Source organism: Motacilla alba, chromosome 3 (assembly GCF_015832195.1).
Source record: "Motacilla alba alba isolate MOTALB_02 chromosome 3, Motacilla_alba_V1.0_pri, whole genome shotgun sequence".
Taxonomy (NCBI): Eukaryota; Metazoa; Chordata; class Aves; order Passeriformes; family Motacillidae; genus Motacilla; species Motacilla alba.
In genome coordinates, this window is record NC_052018.1 from 29,607,628 (window position 1) to 29,627,680 (window position 20,053).

General features: G+C 36.8%; 1 protein-coding gene across 6 annotated transcripts in view; it reads left to right on the plus strand.

Annotated features, from left to right (window-relative positions):
* The window catches only part of FAM135A (family with sequence similarity 135 member A), a 79,694-nt gene that overhangs the window by 28,334 nt on the left and 31,307 nt on the right, over nt 1–20,053 (plus strand). For all 6 annotated transcript variants that reach the window (XM_038130270.1, XM_038130271.1, XM_038130275.1 and 3 more), the window contains 6 exons: nt 10,667–10,746; nt 14,900–15,042; nt 15,158–15,228; nt 15,543–15,716; nt 18,004–18,130; nt 18,490–18,643. In XM_038130270.1, the coding sequence (XP_037986198.1) occupies nt 10,667–10,746; nt 14,900–15,042; nt 15,158–15,228; nt 15,543–15,716; nt 18,004–18,130; nt 18,490–18,643 (749 nt within the window). The remainder of the gene's footprint in view (nt 1–10,666; nt 10,747–14,899; nt 15,043–15,157; nt 15,229–15,542; nt 15,717–18,003; nt 18,131–18,489; nt 18,644–20,053) is intronic.

Below are 20,053 nucleotides of genomic sequence, written 5' to 3' on the forward strand. Positions count from 1 at the left end.
TCCTTATATTGCAAAAGTACAGTCTAAATTTCAAGACATTATTCTTGACATTCCCTTACTATAAGAAAGGATAGGGTTTCCCAGATGCCAGCTTGCTTGACAGGCACAGGAAAGGAATCAGATTATTGCCGAAGTCAGAGAGATCCAGCTCTGGTACTTGGCAGAGAATGGGCCCCTAATCACATCCAGAATGCCAAGTCCCTTTCTGTCGGTCAGCTCTGAAAGGAAGAAGGAGGAGATGATAGAAAGGCATCCAGAGCAGCAGAAACCCTCAGCTTCCGACTCTGCAAGCAGAACTTGGACTCTTCTTCAGTGGATCCTGCAGATCTCAGCTTACAGGGAGCAGTGGTGGGAGGTCAGCCTCAAAGGGGAACAAGATGAGTTAGATACCCAGATGCATGGAAAGTTTGAGGCTCTTCAGTGTATGTAGAAAGTAAATCATACGATCACCTTGATGACCATCTCTACACTCATATTACTATAGTTGGTTCTTCTATGGAGTTTTTATCTTTTCCTGATTATATTCTTCTCAGTTTTCATCTCATAGTCCTTTTGCATGCCTTCCTTTCAGCAATTTGTTTCCTACCTTTCTTGAATGCATTCCTACATAAAATTGATTTCAAAATATTTTAGATACCATTTGAGGTTTTCTGCGGTGCTTGTTACAGTTTTCTCAAAACAGAAGCCTTTGAAAAGTGCAGACTTCAGAAAAACAAATTTTTTTTGCTTGCTTTTATAATTTTTTTAAAACTTGTTGAACAGGTTCAGCAGGTACTGTGTATCTTCAGGATATCCAGCTTGTGGAACCTGGCAAGAGAAAAAGGGATTTGACTACTTAGTGTGTTTGTTCTCCTGTAATTTGTTTCATTTATTTCAACTAGCATCAGAAGTTTTATTCTTGTGAGCATACTGGATAGGGATAGGGTAGGTCTTAGGAGTTGGAATATACTGTTGCTGTAGGAGGTGGCTCTATCATGTAAAAAAGTCTGTTCAAGAACAGTAACTCTTCTTTTTTATGGAGGGGAAAGAAGTGGAGTGTTTGCTTTCCAATCTTAAATGTTCACTTTACTCTTTGACATTCATAAGCTTTTAGGATCATAGTAATTTAGAGAAATAAGTCTAAACTTATGCTGCTAACTTTGCATTACTTGCTTGTGACATTTTTCTGGTAATATTCTCTGAGGTTATTTAAGATTTATGTTAATAATAAATGTATAAATACAGTTTGCAGACAGCAGTTCTGCTTCTCAGTGATTTTGGAGTTGAAACTCTTGAAGTTGAGGAAAAAATAATTTACCAGAAGTGGCAATACAATTGCATATTATTTCTGAGTGTGGAGCTCCTCCACTAGCTCAGCCTTTCTTAAGCCCCTGTCATGTCACTCAAAGGAACACTTTCTCCTCTGGCTGTGTGATCCTGCCTTCTGTTAATAGCCCCTACTGGATTCTTCTTTTCCCTTTTCAGATGGATGAGCATGTTGGTTTGTTTTACCATAGAGGTGATGGAACATCAAAACTTATTTGAAGTGGGACAAAAATATGTAAAAGAGGTTTTGGTCTGCAAAATCCTTCTACTTGGGGCAGTACTGGCTTAAGGTGATTTAAATGAATCATGAAAATGTGCCTTGCTTGAAGGAAAAAAGACACTTCTTAATCTGAGAGATTACTTTTCTTTCTTAGTGTGCTAATGACATCTCAGAGCAGTATGTTATATTTGAAACTAGAGTGCTTCAATTAAAAAAATTAAATGACAGGAGCTAATGTGACTTTGATGAATGACACAGCTTACTGCAGGGGAAAAGATGACGATGTTGGTAAGGGATGAAGGTGATGACCTACCTTTCTTTGATGCGTCTTACATAAGATACGGTAGTTCACATGGGCTCTTTTGTCATGATTTTTTGCAACAGTTTTCTTTGTGGTACCTGATTTTCCCTCTGATTAAATGTTTGCCATTTGCTATTAAAACAGAGATTGCCTTTCATTAAAATAAGGTGCAAAGTGACTTGTAAGGCTTGCTGACTGACAGATGAGAGGAACAGAATTGCACAGCTGCAAAACTTACAATTTTTGAAAGACTAGTGAATGCCAGAAAATGAGTTGTCTTCTGGTTTCCCATCTGCTGTGTGTGCTAAACTTTGATTTTGAAATTAACATGTTATGATATATCTTAGTAAAAACTGATGTCTGTTTGCAAGGGCTGAAGTTATAAAATTGTGACCCTGTATACTAGGAAAACCTAGCATCCCATACTTTTCTCCCCAGAAAACTGAAAAGTTCCAAGCCACAAAGTGGTTAAACAATGGTGATGTATCATTTGCAAGGCTAGTATGCTGAATCAAAAAGTCAAACAGAAAATACTTTCAAGCTAAATAAATATAGTTTAAAAGTTGTTATAAGAGAATATGAGAAATTATTATTCTTGAAGATAAGGTTTATGGGACTGTTGTACCTTAAAGATGTAAGGAAATTTAGTATGATTTCTTTCTTTTTCTCTTCAGTAAGAACAGGAAGTAAAAAAGGAACTAAAATTATAAACATAGAATAATATAAGTTAGTATGTATTTGATTAAACAAGAACTTGTCTAGTACTGCATGTTTAGGTGTCTCTTTAAAAAAAACATTACTTATTTGAGACTGTTCCCCTTTCAAGTTTTTTAACAGATGTTCATAACCATTGCAAGAATTCTGCCTGAGTGTGTTTTATGGAAAGAACATGGTGAAAAGGCTTTTGTAATAATAAGGCAAAATCTCCAGTTGCATTTACTTTCCTCTCTCCTGTTTTACGTATTTAATCCTGTTTCATGTCTTTAATCCTGTTTCATAACAAGCTGCTGTGACTTAGTTGAGGTATTAGTCTCCCAAATAACTCTCATCAAACTTTCGGTCTAATTACTATTTTGTTTATATATAAGACTAATTTTCAGAAATGTGTGTTCTAGGCATGTGAGGTACTTCAAAAAAGTAATTAACTTTCAAGGGAACTTTCTTTCAAATGAATGAGAACCTCTTATCTGTTTCCTGTAAGTTTGGCCATTGTGTTATTCATCTTAATAAAAGTCAGCTGGGAAATATATGGATTTTTCCTTGAAGGGATTGCTAAAAGATTTTAAACATAGGGCATGAAAGTTTTCCTGTTACTCAAGTATCTGAATTAGAGTTTCTCAGATAAATCCCACAATTATAATGGAGTGTAAATCTCATATTGGTCCCTATTAGAAGTACTTATTACAAAGTGATTGCAAGATACAAATCTTTCTGTTAATTCTATACTTGTATTAAATAATTCCCTGTCTAGATAAACCCTGTAAATAGTTTGGTGTCCATTTGGTATTCTGTGGGCCTCAACTGGGTTTGGTGGGATTAAATTTTTATAGATGACTGTGCAAATCTCCTGGTGAGGAACAAGTCTAACCAATTCTGGTTTTAATTTTGCACTTCAATAATCAACATTTTACTGCCTGTGCTTTATTCTGTCTTTCTCAGTTCTCTTATTTCTGTTCCATTGCACCTTATTTATTTCCATTCTAATTTTCCTCTTTGCCTGGATTGCATTTTTACAGAATGCTTAGGAGGTTACAGAAAAAAATCTGGCAAATTTGTGGTAATGTTTGAGGTAGAGTATTTGTGTTCCACAATCATATGGAATGCTCTAAACGTTACAGGTGTACTCAGATTGCCTAGAAAAGTACGTTGGCATTTGTCAGTATTGGCTTGTGACTGTGGGAAATGCTAAATGTCTTTACTGCTTTTAAGATTCGTTTTATAAATCCATGGAAGAATTAGGGATGTAGGGTCTCTCCAGTAGCAAGGGGCTTATCTTGTAGAACAAAGGGGTGTTGAACAGAAATAAACTATTATTTTCTCTCATCATTAGATCCTTTCAGTATTTTGCTGACTCAACCTCTCGCTGCAGTGGGAGTTTCTGTTAGTGCCCGTTTGCTACCGTGGGAAGAGGTGTGATCTGTAGGACACAGCTCTGCCAGGGTCAGTCTGACTGTGCTGCTATGGAACCGCTGCCCCCAGAGCTGCCCGTTCCTCTGGAGACTCGCTCTTCTGTCTTTGCAGTTCCTCATTTCTCTGCCACCTTCCATATTTGCAAAGCAGTGCTTCATCTCCAGCTCTCTTTTCTCCTGCACCGAATGAGTCCTGCTTGCCTGAGCCACAGCTCACCTCAGAAAAAGGAGAAGCCTTAGTGGCGGTCTGCAGTGGAGGGTGTGTTTTTAATAGGGCCCTGCACTCAGAGATCCCAAGAGCTCTCCTGAGGTTTTGCATATACAGAGTCACAGCTGTTCTTCCATTTGGTTGACTGATAAATTTAGAATCTGCCCTGCAGGTGACCCAATGTGCATGTGAGTCTTACAGTCCATGACATTCAGTGCTTGCTCTTGTTAATGTGACTGAGCATGTTTAAGTGTGCAGTGAGTGCAGTGGGATTTAGGGAAGAGGAAAGCTCAGACTGTGCTGTACACACCTCTGTCTTTCCTCTTCCTGGCGAAGACAAACAGGAAAAAAAGTTTTTGTGGGAGAGGAACAGCAAAAAAGTTTTACCTCAATGATGAAGTGTGTTATCAAGCTTTTTCAGAATGTACACTTGCCTTGGAATGTTCTTTAGCTGACAAACTAAGTAGTTTTTCAAGTAAAGTCTTGTGCAGTTATTGTCATAAATACTCATGTGCTTTTTTAATGCATGAGGGTTTTTTATTTTAATAATGGTTGTACTTTATGATTGCATTTGCATGCATTACTCCCTGTAGTTCCATATGGGAGCATTAAAAAGTCAAATCACTATTACTTCATACATTTCTATTTTTGTCAGTAGCAAGATACATTCCAGTTATTGATAAACCTATTTCCTGCTCAGATTATAAATTACCATTTTCTACCAATGTGGTAAAAACTCCCTTACTTATGCGTATCTAAATGAAGTTCTCCTATAGTGGGGATAAAAAAGGGAAACCTATCAATTTTCCTGTGTGGGAAAGCATTTTCTGGCACATGCCAGATTTTTGAATCTTCAAGGTTTTAATACAACTTGATAAACAAAATTTAATCCTTTATACACAGGATGGACAGTAGAGATGTCTTCTGCCTACAGGACAGCAGTAATTCTAGCTATTTATTTCAGAATACCTTTTCCTACAAGTTCTGTAGTAAGGACACTAAGCTCCAGATGTCCTTGAACCTTTTAATATCATGGTTGTATATTTACATGTAATGACATTGAGGACCAAATGACATAAACAGTCACGAGCAGGCATGTGCATATATTTACTGAAGAATGACTGTATAGACTGGGTTTGACAGAAATCACCTGGATATTTATAAGCTGTCCATTTCAGCTTTGCTTGTATGCTGTCTCAGTAGACATCTCAAATGTTTAGACTGTCTATCTCCCACATTGAAGCAAAAGCAAAAAGCAAAAGCAAACTGTTTTAGGATAAAGGTTTTAAGTAGTACAACTAGAGCAAGAGATCAGGTATTCATCCTAGACCTCATGTCTGTTGCCAAGATAAGTAAAGTAAATGCTGTGAGCATTTAGAGAAGGAGGGGTTGGCAAATTTTCAGAGGTAATGTTGTAGGTCATCTTTTTTTTTTCTTTTTTCCCCTAAGTAATTTGAAATTTTTTAGGAAGTAAAAAATGCTGCCTTTCAGAGAAGCAAGTAAATCAGCTGTTGAGAGGGATTTTGCCTGTGTAGACTTAGGAAAACCAGGAGCTGAAATATGTTCTATTCATAGGTGTGTCTGCAACTTGTTCTGTGTACCAATTCCCAGCCATATGTGCTTCTTACTGTGTTGCCTTTCAGTCATCAAGTTGGAAATTGCTGAACCCTGTTTTTCAGGTTTTCTTTTAACGTCTGGGATCATAGACTGATTCAGGCTGAAAGGGATAGCAGCATGCCATACAGTTTTGACCCTCTTCCTGCTGAAAGGAGGCTCAGAACTTGATACAAACCATATTGCTTGGAGCACTGTGCCCTCATGTCTTGAAAGCTTCCATAAGGGGAGATTCCACAGCTTATCTGTTCCAATGCTAAAGTATCCTTAAGACTGTTTCAGGTTCCATTTACTCAGCCTCCCTCTGGAGCCTGTCCTTTAAATCACATCAACACCATGAACATGGAGCAAGCCACTTATTGTCTTGAAAAGAACGGTTCTCAACTGTTCTTGGTGTAGTCAGACCTTCATCCAGCTGTGTTCCCTGCACTGCTTGCACTGCAGTGATTCGTGTTAAGATTCAACTTCCTTAGCTGCCGTTGTAGCCCAGCCTTTTAAAGGGACAAACACTAGCTGTGTCATCTAAGATCACCCAAATGTATCTTGCTGAATTATCAGGTGCTGATTCTTAACATCATGGCATAATCTGTTAGGGTACTTTAACAGTTAATGCATATCAGGCTCTTGCTCATGATTAATTTTTTAGTGCATTTTCTGTCATACTGTAAATTGAAGTTCTTGGTGGTAATTGTGTTGGTTTGTTCTCTGTTTAGTAAAATACATGGTAATCTTGCTTGAGCTAATGGCACAAATGATAGTCTGAAGGATATTGTTGTTTTTTACAGGTGATTCTTGCAGTATACGACCTTTCTGAACACCATTAATTCTTTTCTTCAAAACTGAATAGCTTTAAAGCGTCTTTGTCAAAATACTTCTGACTTCTTTGTTATCTTAAAAAATCAATGATGATGTGGCAGTTTCAGTTAATAATCTGACAATGGCGGTTTTTTCATGTAATGCAGTCAAAACAGAGATTAAGGGAGAGATTCTAACTTCTTTTTTCAAATTATTCTTTAAAAATCTTCACACAAAAAACACAGCTAGTTCAAGAACCCTAGCACTTTTCTGGAATCTTAATGCTGACTGCAAAGCTTGAGCTATTTTCTTTTTCTAGTACTTCTGCTCTAGAAAACAGTTTCACACAGAGCTTTGTATGAACCTGAAGCCCCTGTCTGTTACCACTAGACCATTTGTGTAGGTTGCTCTCAGAATCAGGACTTGAAAAAGAGCCAGACTGTTGCAGGATCAGTTTGATAATTCCCCTGTCATGTTCCTAGGACTTGGAGATGCATGTTGGAGAAATGGGCTGTAGCGAGGTTGGGCATGTGAGTCTCACTGGTTTTGCTTCAGCACGAGCCATGCTCTGGGTTCTCCCTTCCAGTGGGCTTCAGGAAAGCAGTGTAGTACAGACACACCCATGGACACGAGCCGTTATGTCTGAAAAGTTCTAGTGGTAAGCCTGCAACTGTGTGATTAAATCTGCCATGTTCCACCATTTGGAAGAAGCTAGACTGGGGTTTGAAAGCATTGTTAGACTGGAATTTACTTCATTGATCTGGGCATGTTTGCTGCACCACTGGTTGTGTGATCTGTAGCGTTGTTATCATATGGAATTTTCCACTACTCAGGATAACTTCATTCTCTCATTACATTAGATAGTGTAGAGTTGATACATGAGACAGTGGAGAGCTGATTGTATTCAGATCTTATTTATGGAGTGTTTTAAGGATATTTGGGAGAATTGAATGTGATAGGTTAGTAACAAGTCCTTGATACTGAATTGTTATGTGTAGGCCCAAGCAAATACCATAGATCAGGTTTATGAGTCAGTTGTCCAGATGAGAACTAAACAATGTTTATAGTACAGCCAGGGAATAATTGAGAGTGACTTGGTTTTGTTTTGGTTTTAATAGAAATGGAAGCATTGCAACACAAATTGATTTGTGGGTTGAACAAAAGATGGCAAGATGAGGAAGACAGGGCTTGGGGAAAAGAGTGATGAAGCTTGATGCATTTTTTTACATTACTTTTAAAATTTGCTGTCAAATAAGAAATGTATATCATAACTTTTAAAAAGTATTTTCTTATTTACAAATTGCAGATATAATACCTTTGTGAATCAAATATCCTGTTTCAGTATAATAGCTCTATATTTGCAGATAGATCCTTAATGTATACAGCATTTCAAGATGAATGACAGTGAATAATTCAGGTAAATACTGTGTAGGGGGCTGTCTTTCTTATTTAAATACCTTGTTGCAGTTAAATAATTTTGCCATTTATCTAGGCATAAGATTTTGAATTAGTGTTTGCATATTTGCCCTTAGCTGAACTCCTGCAAGATTTTATTATTCAGAGTAACAGGTGAATGTTTTATGTTCTAAACTGCTTAAAGTATAAATCTGTTGAAAATCTAAGCCATCTGTCTCAAACAAACAAACAAGACACCTTCATCTCCCTATGAATCCAAATAAAAATATCAGGCAGATAAAGGGTTTACCCTTTTGAAAAAGGATGGAATGGTCTGCTCTTGATCAACTGCAAGCAAACAATGATAAGAAAGAAAGGATGTCCTAACAGCCCTTTGGTTTCACAAATTACATTTTAAACATGAACAATTCTATTGATCGTTTTCTTTGAGGCACAAACTCAGACAGTAAACAGTCACTTAATAGTATCTCTAGGGTGAATGAGCCTTATTGGATTAAGTAATGGGAATATCCCATTGCACCTTTTCTCTGTTCAATGCTCAAAAGTTTTTATTTTGCCTTGCCTTTCATTTTACCTTGTTACAGTGCTTATTCAGGAATTGATCTACATTTGATAAAGTTGTTAATCCTGAATTAAATTTATGCTCTGCAGAGCTGTCACATGCTTCTAAACATCAGGTGAGAATTATGCAGATTTAGGATTTTTAAAATTCTAATAGAATGACAGTTTGATATGAATAGTTTGGTAGGCTAAAGCCAAGGTGAATTAAAATATGTGGCATATCTCTGAACTTACTGAGATGTGATGTTTTAATAGAAAACTGCAACAAAATATTTCATGTAAACCATATAAATAATTTTACATTCTTTTAATACATGAAATAACAAGCAGTATGCTTTACCATGGCTGGCTGGTCATTAGGATCATGGGAAAATGCAGCCAGTAGTGGTAAGGAATCAGGCTCTTGATGTATGTTACCGTGGATCCAAAAATGACACTGTGAAGCTGGGGCTGGTGGAAAGTATCTCCTTGCTGAGGCTATTGCACATTATCATGTATCATGTTTCTTCAGTATAGGTGAAATGAGTCACTAATTGAATGGTGGAAGTCTCATCTGACCCAGAGAAAAAGGAGTACATCACTGTACTATGCTGCATCCTCCTGGGTTAATGTTGAGAGGGCACTCTTAATCTTCTCAATTCTGTATACTCTTGGAGAAGATAACAGTGAAAGATTAATGTTAATTCAAATTTCTTCTACCCAATACAAAATGAATTAATTTACTATTTATTAATCACTTAGGGAGTGTATTTGGAATCATGTTTGCCCTGTGGGTTTCAAAAAATGAAATATGTAACTAGTGGCTTGAACAGGTTAAGTTTTGCTCTTCTTTAAAAGTAGGAATCACTTAATCTCTTATCTCTAACAATGTTACTGGTTCATTATAAAGCATTCTTTAATATATAAGTTTTAACGAGACTAAAGTTGACTTTTCATTTTGTCAAAGAATTAAATTGAGGGCTTTTTCATTGACCGACTGTTAGGCTAATACACAGTCACATCAGTCCCAGATGGGGAGCTTCAGTTGTAGTGTTAGAAGCCAAAATAACAAAACCACAAATACGTTGGTTTGGATTTGATTTTTTGGGATGATGAAAACCATGACTGTGATTGGGTGTACACTGTCAGTGAAATATGAAGGGTAAAAGTGTACTCCTAAGGGCATTTAGGACCATGCTCCTGCCAAAAAGGTGAGGTTTTCTTACTCTCTGTACCTGTGTTTGTGCTGCCTCCCTTTCACTGATCCTAGTGTTTGTGGAGCTGTGTGGTAGGTCACATCAGCTCACTGAGGAGCTGAAGCTAACTCCGCAAACAAAAATCAACTCTCTGAAATAGGATGAGATGGTTAGAATGTGTCATCTAAGGGTATTTGTGGGTGCATGTGTTACGTAGAGGCTTCCATAAAATCAGTCTGGTGACAGTTAAGAATTTCTTAGATGAAAATCAAAGTTGGAAATGGTATGGACCTGAATAAGATGAAAAATGGTTTAGAAATGGGGTAGAGACCCCAAAGACTTGTGTTTTGGCTTGAAGCCTGCAGTTTTGGCTTTGATAGCATAAAGGTACTGTCATGTTTTGTGTATTGTGACCCTTTATTTGCACTTCTGCATAGCTGGTGGCACCAAACTATACAGGGACTGTCTAGTAAGTGGTGTGTTTTCAGAGGATCCTGGAGGGGGAGAGTTTTACAGACTGCAGTTTCACCTCCTTCAGTGTCAGAACTGATTATAGCAGTCCTGTAGACGTGCTACATGGCAGATCCTCCTGAGATAACTGTAGTGTAGGTGATAATCCCGATTTTTCATTCATACCAGTTTCCCATTGTAGGTCTTTATTCCCATACTGAAGGTCTTTACAAGTATTTGCTCCAACTCTCTGGGGTATGGAAAAGCTAGTGTTGGGACTTCTTTTTATTCATGTTTGGCTACTACTTTGGTTAATAATTTTAAAAAAAAATGTAACAAGATAAGTGTCAAGTAAGACAATATTAAGCTTTGTAGACTTCCTTGATCTGTTCCTCTTTCCCATTATCCGCTCCTGCCTTTGTCAATATATCTGTATATGGTAAATGAAGATGTACTGTAGCACATCTGTTGCAAATCACTCTTTTGCTTTAGCTTTTACCAGATTCGTGCGTCTATGAAAATTCCTCCAAGAATTCCACACATACTGGAAGCTAGTTTGTTACATGGAACTGGTAAGCGTAAAAACTTTCAGTAAATTAGGTCATTATCTTGCCTTGCTAATTGAGGAATTGCACTTTTTGTTGTATATTTTTATAACTAATACAGAAGTGGTTTTAATTTTGTTACTAACATAATGCAAATATATCTTGTTCTTAACAACAGGACTTAAAAGTTGATTACAGAATTTGTGTTACTGTTTTTTCATCTGCTGGTTGTCTCTGCTGGTAGCAAAATGTGGTGATTCCTTTACATGAGTGTCTTCTGTTTTTTCCCACTGATCGACTCAGTCTTCTCCATGTTTCAGGCTAAGATGACCAAGGGCAGATCTAAGTAGATATCTGAAAGCAATGGAGAATTTCAGATACAGACTCTTACACAGATTGAGAAGCCCATTCTTTTTCTGAAAAGAACACTTTGAAAGGATGCAGTTTTCAAACTCACTCTGTTGTTCTCTAGTCGTATACTTGAAAATTGATTTAACCTCCTGAACAGATTTCCCTTATCTTTTTTCCTTTTTAAACCTGTCATTCACTTTTGATTTCTATGTCCATGCAAACTAAATCCAGAGAAACCTGTTGGGGCTCACCTAATTCTGTTTAGGCCATACCTCAGCATGGTGTAAAAATGTGAAAAGCAAAAAATAATTAAGTTTTCAAATGTTATGTGGAATTATGGAAATTTCAAGGAAGAAAAACCTAATACAGTCTGAGGAAGTGTAATTGGATACAGTCTGATAGGATGTGACTGAAACTGAATTTTTGAGGCTATTTTGAAAGTAGCTCTGAGTACAGCAACAATGTAGATACTGGGTTTTGGTCAAGCTTCTTAAGTATTTCTTGGATTTGTGTGAAATAAATTAATAGTTCTGATGAGCCAACATTACTGGACTTCAAAGGCAAAGTTTAATGTAGTTTAGAGAATTTGGGTCTGGTAAACATCCTTTAGTAAAAAACATTTTTTGAGAATTGACACTGAATAATATGATTGATATTGCTGGGGAAAAAAAAGTTTTTCCATTTCATGATGTATTTTTGAATGGTCTTAGGTTATTTTTTCAGAAAGCTGCAGTCTTGTTAGCAGATTGTGGCATATATGTTAGCTCTTGTTTCCTGTTACTAGGCATAATGGGTATAAACATTAAGACTGCAGTTTGGTGTGAGTTTAGATCAGCAGTTCTGACAAAGAAAAAAAATACCAGCACTTGATTCCCCTGGCCACTCTGTCTTACCTTCATATTGCTCTGTGTGTTGTTGACAAAATGTTTGGTTTGGTCTGGAAATTCAGCTGGGGAACTCATTCAGCTGACAAGCAGCTGTTTTACAAAAAACCCAAACCCCTCCAAACCCAAAAACTGGGACCCTTTCTCGATAAGTTTCTCAGTTTTGTTTTTCAGGTAGTTACTGATAATGTTTGTCCTACAACAAAGCAGAAGGAAGGTTACAGGCTGGTCAGTGAAAGGGAGTTTGTTTGTCCTTCTTGTGGACATGGTAGTGCTAGGTCTTGCTGAGAACCTCTGCTTTCCATTTCCATTTAGCCACTTGCTTGATTTAGCAGAGCTGGATGCTATAGGCTCAGATGCAGCCCTCCTGCTCTAGGAGGAGGAATAGCTGATAGCAATTCCTGAGACTGCTGTTGTGTGTAGAAAATAGCTGCTATTGGTCTCAGCATAGAGTAGCACAGTGCTGATTCACTGTGTGAAAATGTTGCTTGCTGACCACAGAGGACGCTAGTCAGGATCCCCACTCTTGGGAAAGGTGTCCTGTATTGATCAGGTGCTTCTTTCTGTACTTTCCTCTCTTTTCAGTCTTTCTCATACTTGCCTATTCTAAATCCTATTTGCTTTGTCATGTCATGGTTTTCCCACTCCTCTCCAAGTCATTTTGCCTACTTGTAGCTCTTCCTGGACTCTGCAAAGTCATCCACAGTTTCCTTACTTTGGCTGTGTTTTCCCCTCTCCTATAGACCATTTGTTTGATCTCTCTCCTCATTTTATTTTCCCAAGTCAAATACACAGTCTTAAGTTTTTCCTCTTTTTCCAGTTCATCTTTATCTCCTTTCACTCCTTGCCCAGCTCTTCATGCAGTCCTTCATTAATTTAAATAAGTATTTTTTTTTCCATTTTTATTTCCCACATCTTTTAGTAGCTCATGAGAGCTACTGCTTGGGACACAGCATGAGTGTCATTACAGATATGATAAGGCAATTCACTTGCTTTAGCTCCAGTCTTGTGAAGGTCTTTTATTATTCCTGTAATTTGAAGGAAGATGTAGTTGTGCCATGGAAAATGTAAAGAAAAACATAAGTATTTTTAGACTTTATGAGGTTGCTTCAGATTTGAGGATGATCTGAATTCCTCCTTCTCTCAAAAATTCGTGGCTGGTTTTCAGAGATAAAAAAGGGTTGAGAAAAAAACAGCAAAGGCAGAGTAGGAAGGAAAAACGTGTCTGGTTTTATGATGCAAGAGTAAATGATCTTGTAAAATATAAATAAATAAATATAAATCTAGTACATTTATATGCAAGAGTAATAAATATGTAAGAGTATATATGCCATTTATATGCAAGAGTAAAAGAATCCCACTTTTCTTTCTCCTCTGTTGTGGAAATGGCCTTTTGTGTGGGTAGAAGCTTAGGAATAGTCCTGGCCAGTGACTGCATCATTGATTTTAAGACAGCAGTTCTGCCTTGATGACCCCACATTTGTGAGACCTTGCTCCCCATGTGGGAGTGGCTCAGCCTGTTCCTGACTCAGCTTTTGCTCTGCAGCTCCTCTCCCTCTTCTGGGGGTGCCAGTTTGTGTTACGCTGAGGTCAGCAGAGCTGGGGGCTGTAACTCAGGGTTGGGCACTGCAGAGGAAGTGGGACCTCAGCCATTTGTCTCCATTACTTCTTTTGTTTCAGACAGGAGTGGGAGATCCCTTTTGCTGATGCTGTGCAGTCATATCAGATTATGTGCCAAGTGAAACCATACCTGCTCTGCCCTTCAGCTGTAACAGATGACACAGATGGATGTAAGCTGAAAGTGGCATTATTCATAGGGGAATTACACTGTAATGATTCAGCCTTTGTAAGCACTTTGTCCAGGACACCTAAACTGATGATATGTGTGAAAACACTTCAGCAAAACCCAGTATTTGTACATTTATGAAGAGAAGTTGAATTAAGATATTACTTAGAGTGGGAATGTTTGCCAAGGGCAGTAATATCCTATCAGAGGCCCCAAAGCTGGAGACTGCAAATTGCAGATTTTTTTTTTTTACCTTTTGTGGATTCCTTTGAAGTAATTTATTAGGAAGAATCAAAAGAATTTTAAAAAATCGTTTGCACCCTCATTTACATGATTTCTAAGACATTTTGTCTTGGAAGATATTGATGTTATTGAGCCATTTTAAGAGGAGTTATAAGTGTCAGTATTTCTCTTACTTCTGTTCTTCCAAGTTCCAACTTCTTTTAGGCTTTTTTCAGAGGATAGTACCCATCGTGATACTTCTGTGTGCTGATCCTTTGCTATTATAATAAATATTTCCTCAATTACTGTTTTAAATCATTCCCTTTCTCATTTCTTCTGCAAGTCTTTTAACTGTTTTTTTTCAGCAAAAAATTCCCCAACCATTTATCACACTTTTTTGAGCTCTTTGTGATGAGTAGCCTTTGAAGCGTCATATTCCATGCACAGTGCCAGGTTCAGTTGATAAGCTCGGAATTAGTTTGGCCTGAGTAGGATGCAAAGATCTTGAAAGAAAGAACAAACAATCTCTGTTCTTGATTGATTCAGTGGAGTGGTATTTCATTTAACCTCTTTGCCTCATCTGTAGGTAATGTTGTTCTCAGTGTGGTTAAAACCTGTAAGTTAACATGAATAAAACAATACGGAATTCAGGATTTTTATTGCAATTTTTGATGCCTAGAATGTCTTCAGTTTGTAACAAAGCAAAAATTTTCAGAACTTATATTAAAAGCAAATTATATTAAAAATATTGACAGTGTTTCTTTGAAACATAATGTACCCCTTCAAACTTCATCAGTCACTGACTGAAAAGAAAACCACTTATATTTCTGATGTTGTTACAATTTTAATAGCAATCGTGAAACTGATGCAAATGATAGTTCCACTTATTACCTGCTCTGAGTTTTCCAGTTATATTAATACTTGTTTCTCTCTTCAGGTGCAACAGATCTTGCCTTTCCTGCCTCAGTCCATGACAATATAGTTTGCAGTAAAACATTTCAGATTCTTTACAAAAATGAGGAAGTTTCGGTGAATGATGTGATGATTTTCAAAATAAAAATGCTGTTAGATGAGAGGAAGGTAATCTGCTGTTCAAATTTACTATATTCAGATAATTTAGGCTTCGTTATGTACAATTTGAATTAGTACAAATAAGGGACCTGAAAGATTTCATGCTTCTACAATTTCTTTGTAGATTGAGGAGTCGCTTAATGAAATGAATTTTCTGCTAACATTAGATTTACACTTCACGGATACAGACTACTCGTAAGTTTAAATATAGAAGATTTTGTTAAAGCAAGAATATATGTTAACTCTTTAATCTGTTTCAATCTGTATTATTTATAGGTGTAGTGTGTACACATTAGACATAAATTATGGTAAAAAAATAAATCTAATGCTGAAGTCTCTTAAGATTTCATAACTGGTTTGTCTCATTCTAATTTTTTCTCTCTGGGGGAGATGCCATTGTGTTCCAAAGTATGAACTTACGATAAATTGCTGTTTGACTCAGTTATTAATAACTTGCACTTTAAATATGATTGTTCTGATTATACGTTGTTTTGTTGGTTTCTTTTTAGACCAGATGACCTGAGCACACTACAGCCAATTAGTAGCCGAACTTTAAAGTTGCACTTTAACCTACACCAGGGCCTTCATCATTATGTCAATGTTATGTTTGATTACTTCCACCTTTCCGTCATATCGGTTATAGTCCATGCTTCTCTGGTTGCTCTGCATCAGCCATTGATAAGGTAATCTCTTGAAAATAAAATGCAAATAAATTCTTGAATGTCCAAATGGAAATGTTATAAAACTAGAATAATTAGGAAGGAGTTAAATCTATGGACAGCATTGTGTTCTATGATGATTTTGGAATTCAGGGCCCAGAGGGATGAGAAACTTTTTGTTTTTAAAATTATCTGAAACAATTTTTGAGGGTTTTTTAAATTAGAAATAAGAGTGTGTAGTGTAGAAGAGGGAGAATGCCCAAGGCCAGAGAAGTGGAGAAATGTATAAATATCTATATTTGTATGTGTATATTTATATCTATAAATATTTATGAATTTTTTTTATCTGGAAGATCTGCTGCACACCATACACAGTAGCTGAAATAGCTGCTGTTAATACAAATAGGGTGCCTTCTGTTAACTATCTTCACAGTTTTCAGTTACTACTGGAATGGTAGTGATGTCTGCAAATTTACCATTTTATTCAGTCAATGGAACTAGAGAATTAAATTTTCTCTTTAAAAAGGACTTTGGCTATTTTTTGCTGGAGCCTTTTAATTTCATCTTAATTTCATCTACTTGTGTCAACCTTTGCAATCTCTGTTTACTTTGCATCTCTCTCCGTGTGAAAAAGGGCTGTACAGTCAGTTACACATATGAAGTATTCTATGTACACCTTTTTCTTTAGCATGTCTATCTTTTCCTTCTTTCATGGTCTCCAAATACTCCATGCTACTGCCTTCAAGTTTCCTCATATTCAAGGCCAGTCTGTGCCATAAATGCCTTGACCTCTAGCTTCAGGTACTCCCACTCCTTGTGCCTGTCTTCACATGATGGAAAGTACTATCTCTGTGTATGTTAGACAGCTGTTCTGTGCTGTAGGGCTGTGCTGGTCTGGAGGATTCAGCTGACTTTCATGGGTTTTTTGTCTTTTTTTTCCCCCCCTGCAAGTTGGTTTGAATTGTTTTGGTGATGTGTTTTAGGCATGGTTATATAGTCAATGAACTAACACATCTCAAGAGATGGCACAGCCTTATTTGGGAGAGAAACAAGTACTGAGAAGGTGGGACTTGTTGTTGAAGACATAATCTGATAAATGCACTTAAGCGCACTTTTTACTTTACTTTGGGTAGCATCATGCATGTAAAATGTACATGATCACACTGGTCCTACAAGTGAGATTCAGGCATTTAACCTGTATTGATCATTTGTTGTCAGAAAATGAAAAACAGGTTTTGATACTAATTTTCATTCAGAAACATATTTATCCCTACTGACCTTTTTTAAAAGTTACAATAAATCTGAGGTGTTTTCTATGCATTTTTCCTCAGTTTCTGGCTTTTCAAGTGATGATACAATAATGCTATTTAATTATAAACCTCAGCTTGATACAGTTTTTGTAAGGAGAGACTGAAACAAAACAGCATCTTCTATGCTGCTTTTGTTATTTTGAAAGTAGGGTGTTGCTGTATCCACAAAATTATTTTAAGTATTCAAGTTGTCCTTTATGATGGAGAGAGGAAGAAACTTTAAAATTTACAGTGTTTTATTTCAGCTGAGCTCCCCCATGTAGCAAATACCTGATGGTTTCTGTATCCATATCTGGCTCACTTTTCTAGAGCACTTCTTTCTGAAAAACCTGAGAATTGCAGATGTCACTCCTCTTTGTCCTTTGGGCTTTCATGGGTGACAGTTTGGTTGTCTGAGTGGATCCTGCTCATGTTATTGGCACCTCTTCCTTTCCTAGGGGTGGTCACTTTTTGAGTGTTTTCTTCTTCTGAGTAGCATTCTGATTCACCTGCTGTTGGGAACAACCAGTGTTAACAATTCCCTTGAAAGGGAAGATAATTCTACTTGGGTACAGCCCTGGACTCCTGTATAATCTATGCTTTTCTTTAACCTGTAATTCCTTATTTCTGCCTGTTATCTAATAGTCCCCATTTTCTGCATTCATTCATTTTGTTCATCTGTCCTAGTTTTTATCACAAGGCTACTGTTGCAGGATACTCTGTTATTCCAGGAGTTCAGGATAGGATCTCCTCCTCAGCAGGCAGAGGTCAGGCAACCTTCAGGAAAACAGCAATGTCAATTTGTGTAACAGCTTTGAACTTCCTGCTACTGCTTCACTTTTAAGAGGTTAAGTCCTCACAGAAAAAATCCACAGAAAATTAATGCTTTATACCTGTTATAGTTCAAAATGTATCTTTCTGGCTTAAACTTTCAGGAATATAGTTTAAATTAATTGAAGTTTGCATTGGAAGTAATGAGGAACAGTATGTTCAGATTATCCGTTCATTTGTGCTTTTTGCAGTTTTCCTCGCCCAGTGAAGAATACGTGGTTGAACAGGAATGCACCAGCACAAAACAGGGACTCTGTGATTCCTTCCCTTGAAAGTGTGGTCTTTGGCAATAACTACACAAAACAATTATCAGCAGACGTAAGATAAAATATCAGTTTAAAATTTTCTTTGTATTCCGTGGGGAGGTGTGAATTTTATCTTTTTTGCAGGAATATTATTTGATAAAGAATGAACTTTATTAAAGTTGTTTTGGGGTGGCATGTGAAAAGGGAAATGAGAATAATTGCTCCAAAAGACTATGTTACCTGCTTCAGGATTGTACATATGGGAAGCTTACAGTATTAAGAGTTTGGCCTCCTTTTTTAATGTCTCACAATCCATTGAAAATCCCAAAAATCAGGTTTGTGAAAAGAGGGAATTGCTTATCTTTTTAGTCATTCTGCTAACACTTCCTTTATTATACAAAATTAATATGTGCCTTTTCTTTTTTATTCTAGGGTTGCAGTTTTGTTGTTTCTGAGTCTTTCCTCAGCCATGCTTATAATTTCCATTATACACTTTGTGCCACTTTGCTGCTTGCTTTCAAAGGGTTACATAGATATTTCATGACAATAACCAAGGATCTCCCCTCTTCTCACCGAATTGAACTGGGTATGTTCAATTTCATAAAACTTATCACTTTCTTGTGAATGTTTACAAGACCTCTTCTAGATTAAGCTGTCATTGATGGCATATCTTTTACATCTAAAATGTTTTTTGCTTAAACTGATCTGAAATTTAATAACTGAAGAAAAAAAATTATCTCATCTCTAATAAAATAAGGAGATAACAGCCTTAATCTATGGAAATAGATTTTTTTCTTCTTGGTCTTGATTTTCTCTTATTTCAAATTACTGTGTTTAGTGGTGAGAAAGTTAGAGAAGCTCCTAATCCAAGTAGCATACTGAGCTTTGTTTGTTGTAAGGAAACATTGCATATTTGTACAAATATCTAAATTCTGTAAGCTTTGAGGAGAATATTTCACTGAAAACTTTACATGAAAAAAGACCTACAAAAAAAAAACAACTGTTGCTGGCTTAGTTTGTAGTTTAACTTTTTAAACAGACTTAGTTGCCATGAAGACTTCTAGCTAACCACATGTGATAAAAGTAACTGCAAATGTATTACATGTAATGTATGGAAATGTACATGTACATTCCTTTTCTGTAGAATGAAGATTATATTAGAGAGCCTAACCTTGATTTGTGAACTAGAAGAGCAGTGGAAGTAAGAAAAGAAAATACATTGGCATTGTAAACAACGATTTAGACTTTTTCCTCAGCAACCATATACTTTTTTTAGTCATGTTCTACTAAAGGAAAAAAAGATCATTTGGCATTTATATGGATTGTAGACAATATTTACTGATTATTTAATTTTATCAGTGTCAAAACTAAGCACAGTGAAACAGTAAGGTTGGTAATTGAGATATGAAAGATATTTTAAAAATGGGATGTGGTCAGTTAGTGATTCAACGAAAGAATGTTTCACTTCTACATTACAAAACACAAAGCTATTTGTGGTGGAAAAAAATTTCAGGGAGTCTGTTACAAATCTGTCCATAGAAAAATACTAGAAACTGAGGTGTTTTCTTTATAGAAGCAAAAATACAGCTACATTTTTCTGCCAGTTATCTTAGTTTTGATACGGAGGGAAACACCTTGTTAAAGGAGTGACTCAACTCTTAGTTTTCCTTGTAAGGTGAAAATATACTTTTTCCCAAACCATAAAATCAGAGGGTTTTTTAGGTTGGAAAAGACTCCTGAAGATCACAAAGTCCAACAATGTAGCCAGCAACACCATGTTCAGCACTAAACCAAAGTGTCACATCCACATGCCTTTAGAATGCTTCCAGGGATGGTGACTCCACCACTTCGCTGGGCAGGCTGCTCCAATGCCTGACCAGCCTTTCCGTGAAGAAATTGTTCCTAATATCCAATATATGCCCCCTCTAGTGCAACTTGAGACCATTTCCTCTTGTGTCACTTGTTACCTGGGAGAAGAGGCTGACACCTGGCTACA